The sequence below is a fragment of the Ctenocephalides felis genome, unplaced genomic scaffold, assembly GCF_003426905.1.
Source record: "Ctenocephalides felis isolate EL2017-DRISC unplaced genomic scaffold, ASM342690v1 CF-g0.4_SCAFFOLD_03571, whole genome shotgun sequence".
NCBI lineage: Eukaryota > Metazoa > Arthropoda > Insecta > Siphonaptera > Pulicidae > Ctenocephalides > Ctenocephalides felis.
In genome coordinates, this window is record NW_020539725.1 from 39,491,873 (window position 1) to 39,517,400 (window position 25,528).

At 26.4% G+C, this 25,528-nt stretch overlaps 3 protein-coding genes across 3 annotated transcripts in view; 2 read left to right on the forward strand and 1 right to left on the reverse strand.

The window, feature by feature from the left end:
- The window catches only part of LOC113384495 (leucine-rich repeat-containing protein 20-like), a 29,044-nt gene extending 8,031 nt beyond the window's left edge, over positions 1-21,013 (forward strand). Inside the window, exons 2-4 of the mRNA XM_026622211.1 lie at positions 18,155-18,298; positions 18,375-18,542; positions 20,074-21,013. Of these exons, the coding sequence (XP_026477996.1) occupies positions 18,155-18,298; positions 18,375-18,542; positions 20,074-20,234 (473 nt within the window). The 3' untranslated portion in view covers positions 20,235-21,013. The remainder of the gene's footprint in view (positions 1-18,154; positions 18,299-18,374; positions 18,543-20,073) is intronic.
- Positions 1-25,528, reverse strand: part of LOC113384494 (UPF0669 protein C6orf120 homolog) — a 140,557-nt gene that overhangs the window by 19,757 nt on the left and 95,272 nt on the right. Inside the window, exon 2 of the mRNA XM_026622209.1 lies at positions 24,607-24,666. Coding sequence (XP_026477994.1) covers positions 24,607-24,666 — 60 coding nt within the window. The remainder of the gene's footprint in view (positions 1-24,606; positions 24,667-25,528) is intronic.
- Positions 13,297-25,528, forward strand: part of LOC113384496 (leucine-rich repeat-containing protein 20-like) — a 31,544-nt gene continuing 19,312 nt past the window's right edge. The window contains exon 1 of the mRNA XM_026622212.1: positions 13,297-13,533. Within this exon, the coding sequence (XP_026477997.1) occupies positions 13,470-13,533 (64 nt within the window). The 5' untranslated portion in view covers positions 13,297-13,469. The remainder of the gene's footprint in view (positions 13,534-25,528) is intronic.

Consider the following 25,528-nt stretch of genomic DNA (forward strand, 5'->3'; position numbering starts at 1 on the left):
AAAATCTTTACATGAATCACATCGAGCCGCGTAGATATGACAAGATAAAAAATCTTTATCTTAATTGTTGTTCTAGAATGAATAATTGCGTCCAAAATATTGTTTGGTTTTGCCAAAACAATTCATTTCGTTATCGGTTACTTTTCCATAAATAATACTCTCGTTTTATCATTAGTAATCAATAATGTATCTTGATATCATAGTCTATATTTGTATACAAACAAATCACAAAGATATTTATCAGAGTACAACTATTCATCCATTGGATTTATTGGCGCTAAATCAAAATAGTGTTTTAGTAAATTTTAATCCATTGAATAAGGATATTAGCTAAACGTATACAATATACACATATTTTTAATTACTAATTAGTAATGGTCGCATTGAAATATAAATAAAAATTGACTTATAGATCTAACGATTTCTAATCTTTTTTATGTTTGACATAAGCTTTCATAAAGTTTTCATAATCCAATACATTTATGTAATCCGTTTATGCCTTTTTTTATTTAATCAAATTTACGAGTCATGTCCATTGTTCTTCTAATTTTAGAAAGCATTACTATGAAATCTATTTATTGTTTAATTGAAAAATACAGAAAAAATTCAAAGTACATACAAAGAAATAATGATTCTAATGAACTCATCAGTTTTTTTTCAATTTCAATTAGTATTGCAGTGAGCAATAAACATGAGTAGTTGTAATAATATATTCATATAGTTTCCAATGCAACTGTGTGATACGATCTGAACTCGTTAAAAAGCGTTTTGCTTCATACGTAAACAAGAGAAATTTTCTTAAGTGATTAAAACACCTATTTTCACGATTTAACTTAACAGTTGATTTGACGGTTTTAATTAAAGTAGAAAGTGTAAGTACATACGTATAATTAAATATATTTTTAAGCAAAGATTAATGCTTTTAATCGAATTACTAAAATATGTATTAGTTAACAGGTTTTCGGACGCTAAAGCATTCATTTTCGTTTTGATGAAGAATGACATAAATGCTAGAATATTTAAATTTCAAATTAATTATTTTGAATTTAATTTTACCTATCTTTATTTTCACACATATCAAGGTAATGACTAATTAACCTTTATATATTTTCATATTATCTTATCTTTTCCCGTAGTTACTATATAGCTTGGACAAGCACGATGCGTAAAATAGAATAGTAATACTTGACGTGGATGCTATAGCATTCATCGTGTATAACGATTAAAATATGATAATCTGACCCACTATCGGATATTTCGGATATCAAATCCAATTTAAAAATAAAAATTGGCTGTTCTAAAACTTCTACTGTCCACGAACGTGTTTAAAATATGAGATTGTAAAATTACATTTAATACAAATAGCTTATTTGTGCACCTTAAATAATTTTTTTCTTTTTTTATTCATTCAATCATATACAACAATCAGAGTTATTGGTCTAAATTACACATGAAAAACAGTCATAGAAATGAATAAAAAAGAAGAAAAAATAATAATAAATAAATAAATAAACATAAAGCAAAATTAATATAAAAGTCAAATACGTTAATAAGACTCTAATTGCATCTAAAATATCTTTTTATAATATTATTGTACAATACAAAAAATTGTGTCCAAGGAGTGTAATATTACTCATACAATTGATGCAATAAATAATTGGAAATTGAAATTCATTACATTTTATAATAATTTTTACATTGCTACCAAACATAATTTTTCTTATTACATCAAATATGATATTTTACTCCCATTTCAAAGTTTATTATTTGAACGTGTAGAAACATGATTTTTTTTAATTGTTTTACTACTAATTTGGAAATATGAACAAACAACACTCTTTTTTGCACTAATTTATTAAATAATAATTTTCACAAACGTTTCGAAACTAAGTTTGTCTCATCATCAATTTATAAAACTTACAATTCGAAGTTTAAAAATATGAATTTATTTTACATATTCTGAATTAATTATTGTTTGCAAAACCAAATCCAATGAAGGATACAATACCTACGGGTAAAAAACCCATGTTATAAAATGCAATGTACATACTTTTATATACTGAAATATATAGTCTTTGAATTGAATTGAAGTTTAAAAATTGTTCCTATAAATCCAAAATCGTATCGTAACTTTGGTACTATATGAAAGACGTGGAATAATTTAGCATTACCTACTCCAATTATTCTGAAGTAAAATTACTTTATTTCTCGTGTCATAAACCAATTTACTACTTTAAGCTATTAAAGAGGCCGGAAAATCCATGAAAGTAATTGTTTCGGATTTAGTCTTCCATGACAGCATTTAAATCTCACATTCAAAAACTGAAAATTATACACTATTTTATGAATAATTACTAAACACAGACTGTCGTCTCTGTATTGTTTATGATTTAAAAATAATGCCTCATATGAACAATCTCCATAAAAACTTGAACGATCCTTATTAGTGCGCGACATATGGCAAACCAGTCGCGGTACATGACAAGCAGTTAATTTGTGTCAAGAGTGGAGAAGGTCAGGCGTCGCGTCGCGTCGCGATCGCGCCGTTTGTAAAAGCTACACTTTCTTTTAATTGTCTGTTTTGATTATCGTTAGATTTGACATCATATTTTATATGACACGAATCACTTTCCATTTTTGGACGACATTAGAAATTGCACCGAGTAAGAATCCGGATATAAAAAATGAAAGATCTATTGTCTTAGTATCAGATTTATTAGGCAGACATGCTTTGATAAGTTCATGATAACGATTTTGCGATCGATTGAAAGATTGAAAGATTGAAAGTGAAACTATTGATCGACAGTTTGGTTCTTACCATCCCTCAAATAATTAATTAACTTCCCGTAGGGCAAGTTTTAGTCATCGAAAAAAATCAAAAATGAAAATTTTCATTTATCTTTACGTTTCAAGGGTTTCTGAACATTTTGACTTACCTTAAAAAATGGATGTATGTGTGTGTGCGGATATAAATTTTCGTCGATCATTTCGCGAACACGGACCAACCGATTTGAATAATTAAAAAAACATTCGATTCGTATTGATGAGGAAACGTTCCGAAGATTTGGAGCAGAAAGTGCCAAAAACGGTACTTCAGTTTTTAAGAGAACGGGGCGCCCGAATTTAATAATTCAAAAAACATTATACTTGTATGATGACAAGATGAAGAACTGATTAAATTTTTGGGAAGGCAGGTCCAGCAGTTATGGATTCTCAATAAAAATAAGTTAAAAAAATGTCATTTAGCGGTCACAAATGTTTATTGCATATGTCCAATAAACATCAAATTATCAGATATTTTATAGAGATTTTAATAATGTGTACACATTTTGTGATTTTTAATTACGATATTACGATGCGGGAAGTTCCAGCAATTTGCCATGCACCCCACTAATTGTCATTTTCATGATAAAGAGTCAATTTGCATTCGGAAAAAATTGATATTTTATATTGCCTCAAAAGTAGAAGTAGCACTCGCTGCTACCACTTTTGTCATTCATTAATCATATGTCAACTCATTATATTGTCTTCAGATTTATAATATAATCTGTCTACTAATAACGGTTGGTAAAATAAAAAAAATATTTCCTTAAGAATGCATTTTAGAATCGATATTATCCTTTCTGTAATTCTAATATGAAACTATAAAAGATTATTTCGCATGAGAATTTTCAACGTAGCACCTGATTATTAATACCATGTTCAGATAAATCGTTTCTAGCGTGTTAGTTTTAATTTAAAAAAACATCTGTTTTCTTGAAAGCATGAAATAATAATAATAATTAATAAATGATCACTAAACTGTACAAAATTTAAATAATAACTTTCTCTATAGGATCATGAATCGTATGATAGTATGAAGTAGATAAATGTTTAATTTTTTATATTTTATACGTCAGAGAATGATATGACGATACTGGAAATCATTTGCTTGAATTTATCTTAAGTGTTTAAGTTTAACTTTTTTGTTCATTTCAATATAAATTTCCAGGTCTATCTTATGGAAGCACTTGGTAATTATTATGTTAGTTTTTAGAGATGGCTATTAGAAGGCAACCCTATGGTTGAACTTTTTAGTTACAATTATATTTCTACATACTTTAATTTAATATTTTTGACATAACCTTCCCGCAGCAATGCACAGATGGTAATAGAAACATGTTTCTATCTATATTTTCAAGTGAAAATGGATAACGAAAGTCGTGTTTTGAATCTGGAACCTTGTTGTTGCTATTCATAATTATTTGTTCTAAAAACAATCTCAGTTCGACAACTATGTCAAAAGATGATAATTCCGTTTAAAACGTAGTATTGTGGTTTGAATTAAAGTCGTTTGATAACAAATATCGTGAGTATCCTTGAATTGTTTGTGATATAGGCTTTAGATAAATGCCATCAGCTGATGAAATAATCAGTTCAAATGGCGTTATTACGAAATTACGTTCATTGTTAGGAAATGCGCAATAACGGTAGTTTTATTCACTATTGTCCATATTTCGCTCTACTGGTTGAATTAATTTGTTTATTAATTCAAATGAAAAAATAAACAAAAATTATATCGAAACATGATCAATGCTTATTCACTAAGGATGAAGAGTAATTTATTATAATGAATACGTGTTTCACTGTATGTTGTTTTTTTTTTTTTTAAATATATAATTGCTTTAAACCCCAAGTAAGTGAGTTTATTTAATTTGTACATTATTGAATCCTCGATATGTTTTTATAATGTTTTTTATTCAAATGATAATATAATTTGGCAAATATGGTACAAAGAAGTTACATAAATAAAGTGAATGTAAGCAAATTTTATAAAATTTATGTAATTATTGCGTCTTATTAAGAACGTCGACCTATGAGGTGTTACTTCCGGGATGAAACAACTATTTTGCTGTTCGTGGTAATATTATACAAACTCACGTAAAAACCTATATTTATTGAAATATATTTGTATAGCTAAAATTTTATTCAAGATAGAAATGTTGATATCGTTTTGAAAGTGCTATTGTAGAGCAACATTGATTAAAGACATCTCTGTATGAAGTAAAAATAAAATCGCAATTAAAAAATTGAGTAATGTTGCATTTTTTATACTTTGCCATCATAACGAGGCATTTTTATACTATTTCAATTTCAACGCTACGATTCCGCGACTTTGATTAGAAAGTGATAAAATTATTCATTGATTTCATGTTACTAGTGCTCCTATGATAATACGGTACAATATAATTATAAATCTAAGATATTTATATATGATGATAGTTTTGTCGAATAATTTTGCAGCCCAATCGTCGAATTAAAAAAAGATTAAATAGAAAAATTATTTATTACATTAAACGTTTCGACACTTGATGTGTGTCATCATTCAGTAATCAAACCAGGAAAAACACTGCAAGTCACACTTGCTGCGTAACCTTGATCAGTGTTCATAATGCACCGCTATTGAGAGCATAGAATATATGAGGGCAATATGTGCTCCTTTAATTCCTCGTTATTAATATTAGTATATTATTTTTTTACACAACTTTAGTGTTCAATAAATTTCACATCATCAATTAATTTTTTCTGTCGTTTTTCCTGGTTTGATTACTGAATGATGGCACACATCAAGTGTCGAAACGTTTAATGAAATAAATAATTTTTCTATTTAATCTTTTTCACTTCGACGATTGGGCTGCAAAATTAATCCAAATAATATATATATATATATATATATATATATATATATTATTCATTTTAATAAAAGTTTGGAAAACATTTTTCACCAGCGCCTAAAATCTTACTATAAACAAACAGTCATTATAAAATTATAAATCATGAATCGTCAAAGGAAGTAATTTACATTCAAAACAAATGATACATTGAATGAAATGTGTAAACATACAATAATGCTGATTGTGACCTAACAACTAATAAATATTCAAATTAATATATTTATTTACATATATGTAAATTCCAAAACGCACGTATGTAAATCATGCTTGAAAAAATCTTTTTGTTCATGCCTAATTTATCACAATTTAGTTGTAAAAGATTAAATCATTATATTAATTAAGTAGATAAACTGCTATATAATTAATATTCGAAATTTTTGTTATGTATTTATGAAAGTGAATAGTAGAAAAAAATGATCATGATCCTTTAGAAGTTACTTATTTTTTACCTGTACTGTTTCGTGAAATAGCAAAATTATCTGAATAGTAGAAATTCAAATTCATTCAAATAATAATTTCTTGGTTTCTTGCACAATTAACATAGTTTCAATAAAAAAATTCTGATGATTTAACAAACACATATAATATTATCATTTCAATGACTTAGAAATTTTTACAAATATTTTTATTTATATAAAATGCAATTATCCTTGAATTAATTTGCGATGAGAATAGAAATATTTAATGTTTGAAATTCTAAGTTTCTATATGAATTTTAATTTTTTAAACATAAACAAGAAACGCACTTAGCTTTGTTTGATTTCTAAGCACGTGCGGTCCTTGGCTCTGACATTGATTTAATACAAAAGCGGTTATGAATTATAATATTTTGATAAAAAATAATAATTCAGTACTTTTATAAAGTTTACAATTTATCTGCAATTAATTATATCAGTCGCGCGTTGTGTTATATTGGTATCGATTTATTTGAAAAATGTATAATATAATTAAAGGTTTAATGAGATTAATGTTGACCAAATGAGTGCGGTTATGGTTTAAATACCGATTTATTAATTTTAATAACCTAAAGAAATTATTCTAAATTATTTAGTATTAGAAATGTAATTAATATTATATCACTCATATAATAAAAATTTAGTCAAGCAAGATTGTGAGAACAAAATAAATAAAATAAGAAAACAAAATGAAACTGATGTTATTTAATTTAATTAGTCAATGAACTTATCAAACACATGTTGATTTTACGCACTAGTGTTTCCATTAAGATTATTCTGTTTGTTATCTTGAAATAATTAAATTGATTTGTACAAATACGTCGCACATTGCCATATGCGTGTAGACCACATGATCATAAACAGCACTCAAGAATATCTTAGCATATCGATATTTGTTCGAATATAGTATAAAATGATATTAGCATATGAATTCATGCAGATGTAAACAAATAATTGAAATGCACGTGCTATTTAGAGTAACCCCATTTTACTTTTAAGGCAACTTCAGTTTGAAATGAACATGGAAATATATATCGAGATTTCCATATTATATATATATATATATATATATATATATATATAAATACAGTGGTGCCACAAGTGTTTCGAGATACGAGCTGCTAAAAAAAAAATTAGTTTCTTCGAACTATGAGCAGAATTCGAGATACGAGCTTTGAGCAAGTAAGAGTTTTTTTAGAAAAATATTGATGGCACAATGAAAATATGAAAAATTTCGCCAATTTTAACAACGATTTTCCTGCTATTCCATGTATTTACATGGGAAAGATTGCTTCGAGATACGAGCGTGGTAACGTACTAAACTCGTATGTCGAGGTACGATATATATATATATATATGGATATATATATATCCATTACATAAAATTTATATACGGTTTTTACCTTACATCGATATTATTGTGCTGAAAATGCATAAAAATTAAACTTTTTCATAGCAAATGCGAAATTTTGTGAGCTAGGTGTAAGTAGCATCATTAAGGCATGTTGGAAATTTTCCGATGTATTTATAATCGATAAGACTTGATATTTATCAATAAAGAGACTTGAGACATGTTCAATGTTTTGGCAATAGAATTTTGAAATTTTGATGAAGCCCCTCATTCCAAACGTTAGTGAATTTATATAAGTAAATCACTTTTTATATCCCTACAATATTTCAGGATGCTCTTAAGGATCATCAACTCTATTGTCATAAAAAGTTTTAACAAAATCATTAAAAATATGTTCTACGTCATATTCATTTTTAATTATTCATTTGAATATTTATAACATGTAGTAAATTCATTGAAACTACAGTACCTATAACTACATGAGTTTAACATATTTAGTAAAGTACTGGGATTCGATTTTAGTACATCTCTCTTTCATTCATTCAAATGGACATATAAAAATAATTCTAATAATAAAGTTCTGTTTGAACATTTGGCCAATCAACCCCGAATAATGCATATTTGGTGTAATTAACCATTTCGATTATTCCCTGTTCGCTTCTAAATAATGCAATACAACATCTTTTAAAATAATTACATATTCGTTAACTAATTAACTATACATTCAATAAAAAATTCACACGTAATTGGCAACAACAATTTCACATTGCATGAAATGAATTAAGCATTAAAGCACCGAATTATGAAAACTTTCAAACATATGTATTTATATGATATCAGGAAATATTATGATGACTATGTTATTAATTTCATAACGAAGCGATTATTTCATAAATTCAAGACTGATTTACAAAAGCGGAACTCAGTCTCGTGACGACGACAAGCCGGAAGCGTAAAATTGCAACGAACGTTTTATAGCATTTGATATCGAAAGGAAGTTATGTAAAAACCTATATTGCTTCTATAGATCTCATTACAGGATAATTATTCGTATCCATAATGATATGTCTTAGAAAATTAATCAATGTTTAAAGGGCAACTTTTCAATTCTATCTGTGTCATTTATTAATGAATTTTCTTGGGCGCATCATATATATCTTTACTTATAGGCACACTATAATCAACTATTGACAGTGTATTGATACACTATCGAATTGAACAAAATTGATAAAATATTGTTATCTTAAAGCACATCAATTCTTCAATATTATAAAAAAAATAATGAACTATTTATTTATACGTTTCGACACGGTATGTGTGTCATCATTCAGCAATTTTTTTGATATTTGTACAGTGTCACACCAGGAAAATCAATAACAAAATTTTTAAAAACAATATAAAGTAAACATTTTTTTAGTTTTTCTCAACGTCGAATAAAAAAAATAGAAATATATTAGAGTGGTCCTTAATATGGTTGTTTTCGAATTTCCTTGTTCTCAGGGGCTCGAATACTTCCAAATTGATAAAAAAAATATCTGAAAGTTATAGTTCGTAATATTAACTTTAAGATAGTCCGCACACCAATCAAAGTTTATATGTTAATAACATGAGTAAAATTCCATTTGTTTTATAACTTAACAACAATTGAATCAAAATTTTGAGAATGACATTGTATTTGCTCATTTTGATCACAAATAAAAAAATTACAACAAAAATTTGATATATTTCAAAAAAAGTATTTACTTAGGAAGAAGAACTAAAAAACTTTGGTTAGAGTGCGGACTTGTTAAAGAGCTAATATTTTTGAGAATTTTATTGTATCAATTTGGAAAAATTTGAGTCCCTGGGTGCAAGGAAGTTCGAAAACATCCATATTAAGGACCACCCCAATATATATATATATATACCGATATAGACCGATTTCAAAAACTTCAAATTCATAGTTCAACAAAAAGTCTAAATTCTTGAAAAATTGGGGCAATTTTGATATTTTTACTGTAGTTCTAGATATGTTATTCAGTATTACGGTTGTTAAGTTTAAATGAACAAAATTAATTAAATAAAACAATAACCAAATTATGGTACTAATTTTATGAAAGCTCTAGATGGGACTTAAAAGCTCATAAATTCCAAATTGGGAAAAGGTGAGATTTTTTTAAATATTCTTCAGGGCATTTAAGGTCAATAGTATCAACCCATTTTGGGTTTAAAAACAAACCCGAAAAAAATTTATTGGCTAATATCATTTGTGCATTATTAAGTTATGTATATAGTTATATTATATCTAGTTATCTAGTAATCAAGATAATATAACACAAAGACTTAACTTGTAAGCTTAAAAAAATAACTAAAAACAGTAGTTTGTAAGAACCAAATTGAAAATCGCTCTATTGGCTTGTTTATTTCCCAAGCTTGCGGATATTATCATAAACATTATTATATAAATGTTTGACAGATTGATAATAATAATAAATTGCTAAACAGATTCAGCATCGATTGCAAGCAATTACATATAATGCAATTTATATAAATAAAAAATACGCATTTCTTCAATAAATACTACAAAAAAAAAAAGATATGAACCAGTATCGAGATAGGTTTGTACAAAACTTGAATAACAAAAGAACTAACGGAAAGTAGCAGCAAATAACATTATTTATAGATTATATCATTATTAAACCATTGACAGATACAGCTTTTAAATTGAATTCTTGGTGAATGAAAAGTCACATCATTTAGACGTTAGCTTGGTTTAATCAACACGTTTATACATTGCAAAAAGATTGTATAAAGTTCAATTTCATTTCCTGCATATAGAAAGCGAATGTTAGTACAGATTGTGAGAGACTAACACAATATAAATCTCTACATTAACGGAATCAGATATTTAGTGAAAGAACAAGTCATCACTTCTGAGGTTTTGGTTAGATAATATAAGGTTTATTTGAAAACTAGTTTGTTCCGACATAAATACATCAAATTAGCATAATCAAAAATAATATTAGTCGAATTTCTGAAATATTTTATTATAAGTTATTGAACATGCACAAAATATTAATGAGAAATTGCGATGATGGGGTCACTAATGATTGATTGACAAATGATCTAATTGATTATTGCTAATAATTTTATTTGCGGGTTTCTAGATAAAAATATTTTATTTTAAGGTGTTGCTTAAACTGCCAGATAGGATAAAAAGATTTTATTTTAGTTTTTTTATACGTAAGATAAAAGAGAAGGTTTTTAACGAAACCTTAAAAAATATACTTGTTCAAAAATAGTATGAGGATTATATGTAATAATGCATTTTTTTAATATTCCCAACATTCATTCCTTATTTCTTTTTATAACTTCCAATACAAACTTATCACTAATTATTGCTTAAAATACAAAGATTTAATGCAAAAAGCATCTCTAAATTAATATTTTTTAAATAAAAAGATTTCACCAGCAAAGTTCAAAATAAGTGTATTAAGAGCTCACAGCCATAAAAATAATAATAATCCATATTCACGTGCAACTAGTTCCAATATATCTACCTAATAGTAATAATCCATATTCAGATGCAACTGCATACGAGATAACGGTACACATTTAATTAATAAACACAAACTCGACAATCAAGTTTACAATTTGCACAAACTTGTTTTACAGCTGATTAAACTTGGATAAAATCACCTGCAATATTTTATGTTTAGTGAAATCCAACGAATGATTGCATTTGCGCTGAGTAATCAATCAGTAATTCCATACTATCATTAATGTAGTAATTAAAATCACATACTATGTTGAAAAATATGAAGATCTTTTAGGTCGATTTTTTGGTACCATAAGTTAATGTTTAGTGGAATGCTTTAGGTCATTATGATGATGAATGAATAAATCACTAACCTAACTGAAATTTTAGGGTTGAATTTATTTAGTAAGGTTTATTTTATTACGGGTTAAAAAAATTATAAAATTGGACGAAACATTGTGAAGTAGTTCAACAAACAAATCAGAGCTTTTTTAATTAAAATATTTAATTATGTTAATAACAAGTTATCTTTTGACGAAAAAATATGTGCTATATGTAGTTGAAATGATTTTCAATCAAGTCATGGTGAAAATTTTAACGAAACAGTTTAGAAGTTATTATAAATTTTATTATATACATATATATATATATACATATACATATATATATGTATATATATACATATTACCACATACTTGGGCATATATGTATAGCATTTTTAATTGCCTAAGACTAATCAAAAGTAACTAATGTAACATTTCATTTCTTTAATATGAACTCAATTTCAAATGTCGATAATAACATAATGTGTAATAAAGAAATACAAAGAAAAACATCTAACAATTCTCTTGAGAGAGAATGAAACTCGGAAGGTAGATATAAATTACTACACTTTCATTTTTAATGCCATGTTAGATAATAAGATGTGATGAGCTCAATATTTGGCAATGGCATTGCGTTTTAAAATTTATGAATATTTATATAAAATTTGTATGCACTGCTTATGATTATAACAGAAAGTGATGAAATATTTTTCGTTAGAAATTTACGCGCTAATTATTTTGTGATATAATAATCAGAAGCTTATGGATTTATGAGTCATTTGCAGGAAATATGTGCAATAATTTGACCTACATATTATTGATAGTACCTACATTTCATATCGCGATCGGTAAATGATAAATGTTTAAGTTAAAAAACAAAAAAACTAAAATAATATGTAGTAAATAATTAATAATAGGCGTCGCTTCTAACACAATCATTTAATTTTACAATTTTTGTGAATATGTGTCAGATACATGAATTATTGTTATAAAAAAGCATCGTTTTAATACAAGTTAAAGATATTAATAATTCAAATATTAATAAAAAAAGCATTCATTTCAAACTTAAACAATTAAAAATACAAATAATTTAGCTTGGTTTAAAAATTATCGTAGAATAGAGAACGAAATATGTAGCACCCCAATTATATATGTTTCAGAACTTTTTTATATTTAAGAAAATAATCGTATAATGATATAGAAGAAATTAATAGCTCTTAAGTTATAAAATAAAAACAAATCATTCACTACAAAGTTTTACAATCAGAAATTTGAAAAGTCCAAATCTAAGTACAGCACGGATTGCAATGTGCTCCAAATACAAGAATGATATTTAATATCTGAATTATATATGTTTCTGCATTTTTTGTCACACTTTTAAATGTATATCTAATTATATAATAAAAAGTATCACTTTAAAGATGATTAATTATATGGTAAAGTACTTCTCATAATGATTAAACTAATTAAAAGGTTTGATCAATATAGTAGAGATTCAAAATATTTGAGTTTTAGATTCAATCTAAATCTAAATAAATTCGTTGAATTTATTATAGCAATATATTGAATGATTAATCTAGAAAGCAAAAAATAACTAAAAATATATTTAAATATTTGCATTATATTTTTGGTTTATATTGGTGCTGACCACGATGACTAAAAGTTTTTTAATTGAATTTAATTTATGAAATATTAAATATATTTGTACAATTGTGTTGTATAAATATAAATAAATATAGATAAATAAAATAAAATAAGCACCAAGTAAAAAAAAAAGATGAATTTGTCATCGCTTTAAATATTGCATCGCTTTAAACAAATTTATCAAATATATTTCCATTTATATAGATGTTTAAATATATTATAAAAGCCAAAAATTTCGGCTCTGTCCTATTTTTTGAATCCGATTCACTACGAACTTGTCCGATCTAGCTAAGAGTGTGTCAAAAATACCATTGATACAATGATGTTACATGGTTTCAGTTCTCTCTACCTTTACAAAAACGAACTTCGCGTACAACTTTCTTCTTAAAGTTACATATAATTTATATAAAATCTAATTTACAAGCATTATTATTAAACAAAACATAGTTAGACACGGTTATTGAAATGGCTTCTGGCGTCACCAAAGTTATTAAAAAATGTGAAGAAGCCGAGGAAACGCAGAATCTGGGTAAAACAATTGAAAAAATCGCTACTTATAATGAATATTTACAGGCAATCCTTGCATATACACATGTTTGTTACCGATATTATATAGAGCTAATAATTTTTTTTTTTATTTATTTATTTATAATTAGCAATTAGAATACATATCCCATAAGCTAATGTGTTATGTATACACAAATTAAAAATTAAATAAATAAGTAATTAAAATAAAGAATAATGAAGATACAAAACAAAGATTATAAATGAGTATAAATAATATAATTATAAGCAAATTAGGAAAAATTAATACGTTATGATGCCTCAAAGAGCTAATAAATAAAGATAAATTCATGTCATGTTAAAAATATGTAATTTTGCATATAATTTATTTAACGATATTTTAATATATAAAATATTGGACAACGTCAAACATTTTTACAGATATAATAGAATGTACCACAGTGTCATAGATACTATGTTACATTCTTAATTTGGTCACCGTTGTTTGCTTTTGGGAAATAACAACGACTATTCTTACATTCAATTTTCAATTTGCTACAATATTTTATTGAAATGCCCTCCATTTTGAATCTTCCCATCATTTTATTAAAATGCCTTTATTTTGAATTTTCGTATCATTTAATTGACTCTAAACTTTTTAAAAACAATTGACTCTAAAATTTAAAACAAACAAATTTAAAAAAGCAACGTAGTTTAAATTCTATTTAAGCAATTTCTTAAAATAGGTTTTATATTCTATGACAATCTATTCTAACAGATCATATAGCGGAATCAACATTTATTCTAATTTTGAAGTCACTAACCCTTTAATAATGTAATTTATAATGTCAAAATTATTTAATTGGCTTTAACATAATATTTATAAAAATATTATATGTATATTAGGCTGGGATAGTTTTGAATTTCCTTGCTCCCAAGGGCTCAAATGGTTCCAAATTGATAAAAAATAATTTTCTGAAAGTTTTAACTCTTAATATTGTCTTTTAGATAGAGCGCAATTCAATCAAAGTTTTGTATGGAAATAGCATGAAAAATTTTTCAAAAATTTTGCAGAGAGTCTAATTTTCAATAAAAAATAATACGAATTTTCACATTTATCTAAAAGTTAATATTAAGAGCTAAAACTTTCAGAGAATTGTTTTTTATCAATTTGGAACCATTTGAGCCCTTGGGAGCAAGGAAATTCGAAAATGTCCATAATAAGGACCACCCTAATGTATGTATATAGCATACTTTTAAGTTTTTGTGGTTGTGGGATGCCTCCTTCAGCAACCATTTATTAACAAAAAAATGCTCTTATATTTTTTAAAAACGAAAAGCGATGAAATCTCAAATAACGGTTTACAAAATGGTATTTATAATTCTTCAAATTTTTCCTACAATTTTAAATTAAAATATCCTGAATAATGTTATAAACCATATAATATGAAAACGGGCATGAACATTGAAGGTAAAAAGTGAAGATAAAGGAATAAATATCATTGTAAAACTATAAGTAAGACAGAGAAAAGAGATAAAAAATTTGATGATCTCTCGTCATGGATTTGCATTCATTAATAATAATAATTAATGATGTTCATACTTTCCTTAAAAAAACTTGTACTTCCTATTATAGCAAGTAATCAAATCGATGTAAATTACTATCGATCATTTAAACTTTCGTTCATAAATGACACAAAATCACTGCCGTACAACTGTTGTATAATATATCTGTCATGAATAATTTATTATTGTAAATACATTATATCAATGCACGCCACGCGTTTCCCCATTGCGTTCTACACCTTGCGAAGTCGTGATTCTGACAAAGACTATGTGAAATTTACTCACAATTGCATAACTGTGCGTAATATCTACTAGAAATAGTAGAAGATCTAGTCGGGCGATTTAGTTTGATTAAAATATAGACTGAAATTTGATTTTATACTCTCTCTTTAATAATTAACTTGCTAAAAGAGTTTGTTTTCGCAAAAAATCCGATTTGCTAATTTTATGTACTCTCAATGTTTCAAGTCATTCTGAAACTAATGAGACCAAATTTAGAAAAAGTATATGTGTGTGTCGGGTGTATATGTTAGCCAACTTTTGACCTAATAGTTTATTTTGATTTTTAACCTTATGTTCATCTTTTCTCAAAAACACCAGGAAAAAGTTCAGAAATTTAAAAGCCATTCGATTCATCTCTAGAAGAGTGGTCGGAGAACCGGGGTAAATTACCTCAAAGGGGGTAAAAATGGATTTTTGGGGGTAAAAAGTATGAATTTTTAATTGATATTCACTGCATTTGTTAAATGTTCGAATAGGGGCAAATCTCTCTTTGCCATGGGGGTAATATCAACTTAGACAAAAATAATTTGAGGAAATGATTAAAAAAGTTTTCCGACTGCTGCTCTAGAAGGACTATCGTTGGTATTTTGAGAAGATCGGCCAGGCCATTTTTTTGTAATTGGCAAATAAGTGTAAAATTTTTTGTCCACGTTTTAGACTTCAATCTTGAATCTATTTTAACTATTAAAAAACTATTCGAAAGATATTGGTTGAGAATCTTATTGATCAGTTTTTGGTAAAGTCGGCCGATTTCTTTATAATTATATCCTGATAATTTTTCTTTTTGAAGATTCTGATGCAACTTTGTATACCGATAAATTTCATAGATTGAAATAACATACTAAAATATTATAGGTCTACGCGGGTAAATAATGAAAATTCAAAGTTTTCAATTTTTCCAAGTGCTGGAGTGATTCTAATCAGAATCTATTAATTAATTAATCTAACACAAGTATTCAATTTGTTAGAGATAGTAATAAAATATTAATAATTTAAGTTCAATAATTTTTAGTTTGAGATATACTATTAGTTAGAAATATATTAAAAATCTTAAAAATAGGATAAAACAACAACCAACAACTGTAGCATTAAATACCAATATTTTTTGAACAGGGGGAGGAGGGGTTTGACAAAAAATCACAACGTGGGGGAGGGAAGGGTGTAGTAAGATATCACGTTTAGCAATTTTTTTAAAAAAAAATTACAGATGTTCAAGTAACTAAATATACACGTGATGTTTGTGGTAAGAGGGCGTCCAAATTTAATTAAATTTGAATTTTGGGGTTGTATCACCAAGGGAGAGGGGCGGATCCAAAAATCCTTAAAAACTCGCTCACTTGATTAAAACTCACTTAATAACTGAAGAAAGCTATCTTTATTGATTTAAATCAAAGAAGACAATAATTAACTTAACCCTTTGTCTTTTTCCAAGTAGTACGATATCCATCTCCAAATTTAATTCGAAGGCAAATGGTTCAATAATAATAAATTACCGAATATAATAAATATACTATTATAATATATTAAGTATATTTTATGAAGTGTAATTTTAATCTTTAAATAACATCCAGCCTTGCTATTAATTACCAATACAAATGCATTTAATGAAAGCGTTGCGATTAATAATAATGGACTACTTAAGAACGCATACTGATTTAATTGCTCAACGCAAAAAAGTTTAAGTAATTATTACAGCAATTACTTTTATACAAGGTATAAAAAACAAAATTGCAAAATTTGATGTAGACTATTATTATGATCCAATTACTAATGACTGATACTGAGTGGTTTCATACAGCATCATTATTATAGCGGTAATGTAATATAATCATTTCAAAACTGATATGTTTCATTATGTCAGATATGGAGAAAACGTTAAAATTTTGATCGTAATATACTGACTTGAATTTGGTAAATTGTTCAGAAATTCATGTGAATGCTTTTAACAATATTTAAAACAATGTAATAAATTTGTAACTCAATGCAATTATTTGAACTTTTTAAAATTGATATATATATTAGCATCAATGGTTATTTTGATGCGTAGATAGAACAATAAATAATATTGAAAATTTTGTTAAATGACGATTACTAGTTAGATTTAACATGAACTAACGAACTCAAATTTTTATTTTCTAAAATCCCAATCAATTTTTTACAACTCAATAATAAATAATAAGAATAAATAAAAAGTAATGTCAATAATTGTCTATAATCTAAATTATTGACTACTAATATTTATATTATTGCATATTTGTGCATATTTCAACCAAATGGACCTCCAGGTGATTTATGACAACACGCAAAAGGCCTACGTCAGATAAAAACAAAATTTGATGTCCTTTAAATAAAAATGGGGGGTCTATGTTATAGTGATAATTAAATAGTGATAAAGTTTCTGATCAAACATTGTTATACATATATAGCAACAAGAAATCATAATAAGACATTCTATAAGATGTTCACATTGTACTCAAGCAACCCAACGGTTTTCATTGGTATTTATTAACTTCCCGTAGGATAAGCTATTGTAATCGTCCAAAAATTGAAAATGAATTTTTTTGCATTGTTTCACATTTTGAAGGTTTCTGAACATTTTGGCATACCTCAGAAAAAATGGATGTGTGTGTGTATGTATGTATAGTTACAATTTTTTTAGTATTAAAATAACAGATTTATTTGAACGCTAATCTTCAGTATAAGATTTCTTTGTCTGCATGATATAAATTCAAGTTATATGTTAATATAACTAAGAAATGTTGCAAGAAACATGGAATTAATCTTTTTTTTAATTCCAGATCTCTCAGAATGTCAGCTGATGCAAGTGCCAGACGCCGTCTACCACCTGATGCGTCATACAGAGCTCAAAACCTGCGATTTAAGTGGCAACGTTATCACGAAAATTCCGCCTAAATTCGCGACAAACTTTAATCTTATCACAGGTAATAAATTATAGCTATAGATTATAATTTCATTATTATCGATAAACAAATTAACTTAATCATCATTGTATTGTAGATTTGAATCTGTCTCACAATCAAATGGCAAAGCTTCCTGATGAACTTGTGGATCTTGGAAATTTGGAACGTCTGGATATTTCTCATAACACTTATATTGCACTGCCAAATGTCGTCTTCAAAATTCCGAAATTGACGAGGATTTACGCAAATCACAATCATATTGCCGGTAGGAAAAATGAGCTATGATAAAATTAATAAATATGTCAATCTTTTGATATAATCTAAAATTGAAAGTATATTTCAGAACTTGAAATGATTAGCTTATTAATTGATTATGATAATTTTTTTATAAATCACAATATTCGTAATTATTGGATGAATGGTAATAATTTAAAATTGTCTAATTTATAACAAAACCATTATCATTCAATTACCAAATATATTTTTTGAGGGGATTTTCAAACGGAGAAGCATATGACTATACAAATTCAACTGTTAAATTCGTAAGTGAGTAATAATAATCCAAGCAGCCTGTTGTCAAGCAGCAGTGACAACAGTTTTCACTTGGAAATATAGATAGTAATATGTTTCCATGCGAAAACAGCTATCATCCGGCATTGCTGCATCAATAAAATATTCGCCCTATTATGGCCCTATTATAGATTTCGTAATAATAATTCATCAGACAAAGATGGGACAACTGTTCTGGTTGCTAGACTAAACCAACTACGAACTATTATTAAGTATAATTAGCAAAACAGCTTTTTAGTATTCTAAAGTTCTGATTGCTTTTCAAAATAACAATAATAATAACTAGTGGTGCATCGCATCACGCCTTAAGGTAAATTTCCGTACCGAAAACTAAATTATTAAAAAAAACTTTGCAAAGCTTTTAAAAAATTAGATTTTTGAGAAATATTGAAATTATTAAAATAAAAAATTTGTTTCTTTTTAATATTTTGATTTCTTTTTGCGTTTAGATTTTTTTTTTTTTGAAAATTTTGATTTTTTTATGAGCAATCGCGCTGCATATAGCTGATTTGGAGCCGAAATATCAAAGCGCGTGAGCGCCGCGTAGACGTCTAACGTGTAAACATTGGTACGGAACCCATAAAAATGTACACAACATTTGTACTTATTATTATAAAGTTTATACAATACGATGTACATATGTCTAATGTTCATTTTTGATCGCCAAATGGCATTATTTTTTACTTTTTTTTTATTGAACCTCCGGAGACGCTGGGCCTGCCTTTACAAAAACTTTACCATTTATTCATTTGATCAATACAAGTAAAATGTTTTTTTGGAATCTTTCTGATTCAAATCAAAGTTATCTTGAAAATTGAAATATCATTTTTAACATTGTTTGCCCCGTATCTCCGAAACGGATAGACCTGCCTTTGCTAAAAAGCATGCCTCCTTATCAGTGGGAATCAAAAGTTTGTTCAATTATTCAAATCTGCTAAATATAATTATTTTTATAGATTGCAGAATGAAAATAAAAAAAAAATAATAAAAAAAAAATTATTCAAATCGGTTAATTCGTGTTTGCGAAATCGTCGACGAAAATTTGCATCCGCGCACGTGTACACACATACATCCATTTTTTCTAAGGTATGCAAAGTTTTCAGAAACCTCTGAAACGTAAAGATATATAAAAATTTTCATTTTCGATTTTTTGCGATTACTATAACTTACCACCCTACGGAAAGTTAAAAATGATAATAATAAAATATATTTGTTTTCATTTTCAGATGTGGACACCGATAAACTGCGCAACGCCCCATCTTTACGCGAAATCGACCTAAGGAACAACCCGCTGTTACCTCGTGCTCATGGAAAACTGAAGCAGTTGACTTTCCCTGAGGTTAAGATTTCTGAACTTGAAGAGGAAGAATGGGACTTGGATGTCTGATTATTATGAGAACTCAGTTTTATATTATTTAAGAAATGTAGATTTAGTTTTGTATATAGTTTTTATACCATACTAAAATCCGAGTCTGTGGTGAAAACAGAAAATTGCTGTTACTTTTTCATCAAAGGCTTGGAACATATCAATCACAATTGTGTACTTGTGTAAGTTAAGGTCTGAATTCGCTGCTTCAAAAAAAGTTTATTATTTGAATGATTATGATAACGGAACTTTCAGTACATTTTAACTTAAACTAAAAATATTTATCGGAAAGTAAGTTTTTTGCGATATCATTTTTAAAACCTTTAAAAAAGGTACAGGTACTTCATTATGCATTACACAAACATTATACTAAATGTGCTTCGACTTTTTTTACAAGGGTCAGAATAACTTTCACATATAGTTTTTTTATAACAAATCATAGAAAAATAAATCAGTTGTTATTTTTGATAATTTCAATAAGAATTTATCATTTAATAGAAAATTTAATTTATAAATTGAATGCCTCAAAAATTAATAGAATTCTTATTAAGGTGCTTAAAATTGGGTGACATGGAACTATTTGCAAACATTTAGCGTTACGATTTTCTTTTCCAATATTTTGTGGTTGATATTACCATTAATTTAAGAATCAAGGTCTTAAGGGTTATATTATTTACTCTGAAAGACTAGCGTTTATTGTGTGATAATTTATAGATTTTATACTTAAATTTATAAGAAGTTTGTGTATTATAAAACTAGATTAAACGGGTGCAATGAGAACAAATTAAAAATATAAAGAATCTTAAGTACAACTTTTACATTTTGGTTTATTAATAGGTCAACTATAGCAAAATTTTTAAATTTGTATTTTTTTTATTAAGATTAGTGCTCGTACCAAAAATCTTATTGCCCCAAATTTATCATATCTAACACTAGCCTATTTTTATATATTTTTACAAAGAAAATGCGAAAGTTATATATATTATAGATATTTTTACGTCTAGTCGTTTTTATATAAATACTCAATATATCATGAAATGAATCAAATAAAATATAATTATAATTCTATATATAATGAATCAAATTTAATTTAATTTTTGTGACATTTATTGCTATTTCTGAGATCGTGTCATAAATGATCTCAAGGAAATTTTCTTTGGCGATTTGCCATGATTTAAATTAATGTTGCTTAAATATTTGCAACGCATTTTCCTTATAAATAGTCTAAATTAGAAGCAAGTACGTGTTTGGCTATATTTCAATTTTGTTCAAATATACGCAGATTCGAGATCAAAATATTTAATAATACTTAAGTTATATATATATATATATATATATATATATATATATATATGTTTATAAATGAATGTAATAATAAGTTTTTATATGTTATCCAGTTGTAAAATTAATATTTATTTTATATCATGACTTTATCTTGTGTTGTGTAAAATTTGTATGTATATTTGAAGTAAAGAAACTAATAATTGTAATTTTATACTGAAAATATATAATTATTTGAAAGCACTCATGTTTAAATTATATTATTTTAATCCCTATGTTTTTCTCAAATAAATTTGAAGAGAAAGTTCAAATAAAGCTGAAACAAATCCTATTTAGAATGTAAAATTATTTACAATATTTGGAATATACTTTTATTTAAAATAAAAGCATTTCATTTCGATCTAAACATGTTTGCTGGTTTTTAATTCACATCATAAATTGATTTGTAGAAATTTAAATATTGGATGTTACAGTAGATTCATTTGTGAGTTCATTTTTTACTTTATATCGTTCATCATACATTGAGAAAATTTTCATTAATTTTAGAGCATATGTGTTATAAATTCTATATTTTAATTAACGACATCCTGATTTAAGTAAAAAAATCCCAAAAATACTAAAATGGTTTATAAAAAAACAGTAGTATGTATTTGACTCATGAATTTAATCTTGAAGCTTCAAAAGCCATTGATGTAAAAGTAAACAGGCAAGTATGGACAGATTCGGCCAAATAGCGATTTAACTGAACAAGGATCTATTTTTGAATAGCATTCAAATCGTAGTTTATATTTCAAGCGAAATATTTGCCAATATATCGCAAATATCACGTGAATTATAATCTAGACAGTATGTTACTTATTTTCCCAAATTTAACTTAAATACAAATATTCCATTGTAAACAAATTCATCTATTTTCGACATATTATAAACAACACAAATGTTTTTAGTCAAATGATAATGCGTTTCACAAATGTTAATAAAAATATTAATAGACACGGAAATTTATAGATGTGAAATATTATCTTGAAAATGTTACTTCGAGACTTAACGGCTCGTAAAAAGCAGCTTAAGATACGTTTTCAAATTGTTAGTTATTATATTATTGTAGAGAATGGGGCTTTAAATACTATATTTAAATACTATATATTATCTTTTAGTAAGCTTTGAATTTTTAATGCGAGAGAAAAAAGAAATTACAAATTAATTTTTATTAGAAGTTGGAACTTATTTAACTAAATTATATGAACAGCTTATAATAAACTGCCCATGACACCAAGAAATAAAATTTGATAGATAGTTTTTAGTAATAAGTGAAAAATCCTCACCAATCATAACATTTTTGTTATACAAAACAAGGTAAGAAACCAACTTATTTTAATTGCAATTATTAACTCTTAAACCACTAAACGATCGGTTTTTTTTCGTGAAAAGTGATCTAAAGGAGCTGTTTTTTTTATTTCTGATTTTAAAAGTTTAGTTGAGTTTTTTTCGTGAAAAGTTTATATAAAAGTATATTTTGCCGTTGAACAGCTATCTCACTGGGTCGTTCAAGCATTATTTGAATAAAATTTAGAAGCATGAAACATAATTTAGATAAAGGGCATTCAATAATTCAATATTGAATTTATTGAAGAGTAAAATAAATAATATGAAATCGAATATTTTATATAGCACAGATCTTTATAGATATGTATTTATTACGAACGTTGAACATAATCGCAATGGGTTCCGCAGCTTTTAGGAGCAATTTTTGAACGTCTTAGAACTTACAAGCAAATGTTAGAACTTCTAATGGATAAAGATTGTAGGGGTAAAATTATGCAACCAATTTTCATTTAAACGTTTTAACTTGAAACAAGAAAACAAGGAACATTGAGGAAACAAAATAAAAAATCGGATTTTCTGCTAAAAACAAACATCTTAGGAAAATTTTCTATACTTTTAAAATGATGTAAAAATATGTAACAATGAAATAGAACAGCAAAAATCGTAGACAGATATCGGACTCTGCCTCGAAATAAAAAAACGTGTTAAGGGTATCTCGTTTTTCTAATATTTTTTATATAACTAATTTTAAATTATATTAATAATTAGTTAATTATTATTAAATTAAATATAATTAATTATTAAATAACTAATTATAAATAAATATTAAATAGTGATTATTTCCCACGTTTCTTTAGTAATTTTATCTCATATATCATATCTATTTTATAACATGTACAAAAAATATATATTTCAGTCAATATATTACCAGCAGATATATTTCTTTCAGCGTTACATTTTGTTTTATCCGATCAAGCCAACATATGACAGGTGATAGAATTGAATGTAAGGTTCATGTAAGGTTTTCCATTTCGAATTTATTTTAACAAAACCATTTTGACATATTTGACTTTGAGCTATATATTTATTCAAATATTGCCAAGATTTTATGCTCATATGTTGATTACGATAGTAGATATTGAATTAAAAATATAGCTAAGGCTGACTTAATTTATAGTCGTATATACAGATACATTCAATATGCAATCACAATAATTTATTGTTAAATGTTTGTTGTTTAGCCTTTTTTTAATTATTTTTATATATCATCTATCATCTAAAATGTAGACATAAACCTCGAAGCTACATTCAATGATGCAGTTCTGTGTAGTGATTTATGTTGTATAGTAATAACTAAAAACTTTTTTTTGTTAGTTGAACCAAATAGGTCATTAGAAAATTTATTTCATTCTTGGTTTTGGAGTTGATGTAATATCTTAGCTAAGCTATTAACCCTTTCCACTCGGATGCCGCCACTCCCACGGCAAAATACATATTAATTTCGGAATTTGCGAGTGGAAAGGGTTAAAATGTTCATACATGGTATCATTTAAGAATACGCCGCGATATATCATATGTAATGAAATATATTTCTCAATTTTTATGAAAACGTCCAGATTAAGATATATCTATAAAATAATAAATGAAAATACTTCTAGGTACTATCGAAACCTATGGCAAACTAATGAACCGATACTAATACTATTATGTAACTAATAGCATTATAACCGTATAATAAAAATAAAAATATAATAAAATGCATTACAAAATAAAAAAACTTGCGTACCTGTTGAAGAAAATTATGACATATTGTTGTTGTTTGCCTAAAGGTGATTGATGCTTTGATCTAGCGCGGACAATAGAACATAAACCAGAAGAAATGTATAGCCATCCACAGACAAAGCAATCAGAATGATATTAAAAAAATCAATACCTAAAAAAAAATTGAAATAAAAATATTTTAATTAAAAAGATGGTAATAAATTCTATTTTAAAATTTACTGAAGTAATAAATAAAAAATAATATAAATTACACAACAAACCCATGCTATTTAGAAAATAATTATTCTAATCACATATGAAGAATTTAGCGACGGATAACAGAATAGAAAAGCTCTTTGCCATCTTTAGTGAAGTGCTACAATAATTACAATTTTTTGTCCTTTTTCTTAATACAGACGTATTTATATCAGAATTTTATTTGAGGTTTTGAATAATTTTGCTGATATAATTTTAAATACAAGAAAGTCAAAATGGCTCTGTAATACCGACTATGTAAAACATATACTTGAATCTATGATACCAAAATTAATGTAAAATTAGTCAAAATCTAAAATTCTGAATAAGTGAAATTATACGAATATTATTCAATTAAATATGTTGTAATAAAAATTAGTTAACATTTCAATAATTAAGTTGATTATTAAAATTAGGTAGAAAAATATTTCGTTAGCAAGTGTAAGATATGTTAATCGCCACTATAACAAAAAAAAAAAAAATTAAAGGGGCTATGCTTACATTAAATAATTTAGTTAAAAAAAGTGTCAAGGAAATTTAATGCATATATATTTTTTTGACAAAGTTCCTGGAAAAACACAAACGAATGTCTGACAAGGCTCATTTAGAACATCTTATCGTCGTCAGGCACAAATGATTGGCATGGCAACTAACGCTTTAAATAGTTAAACATTTCCATAGTTTTTATTTTT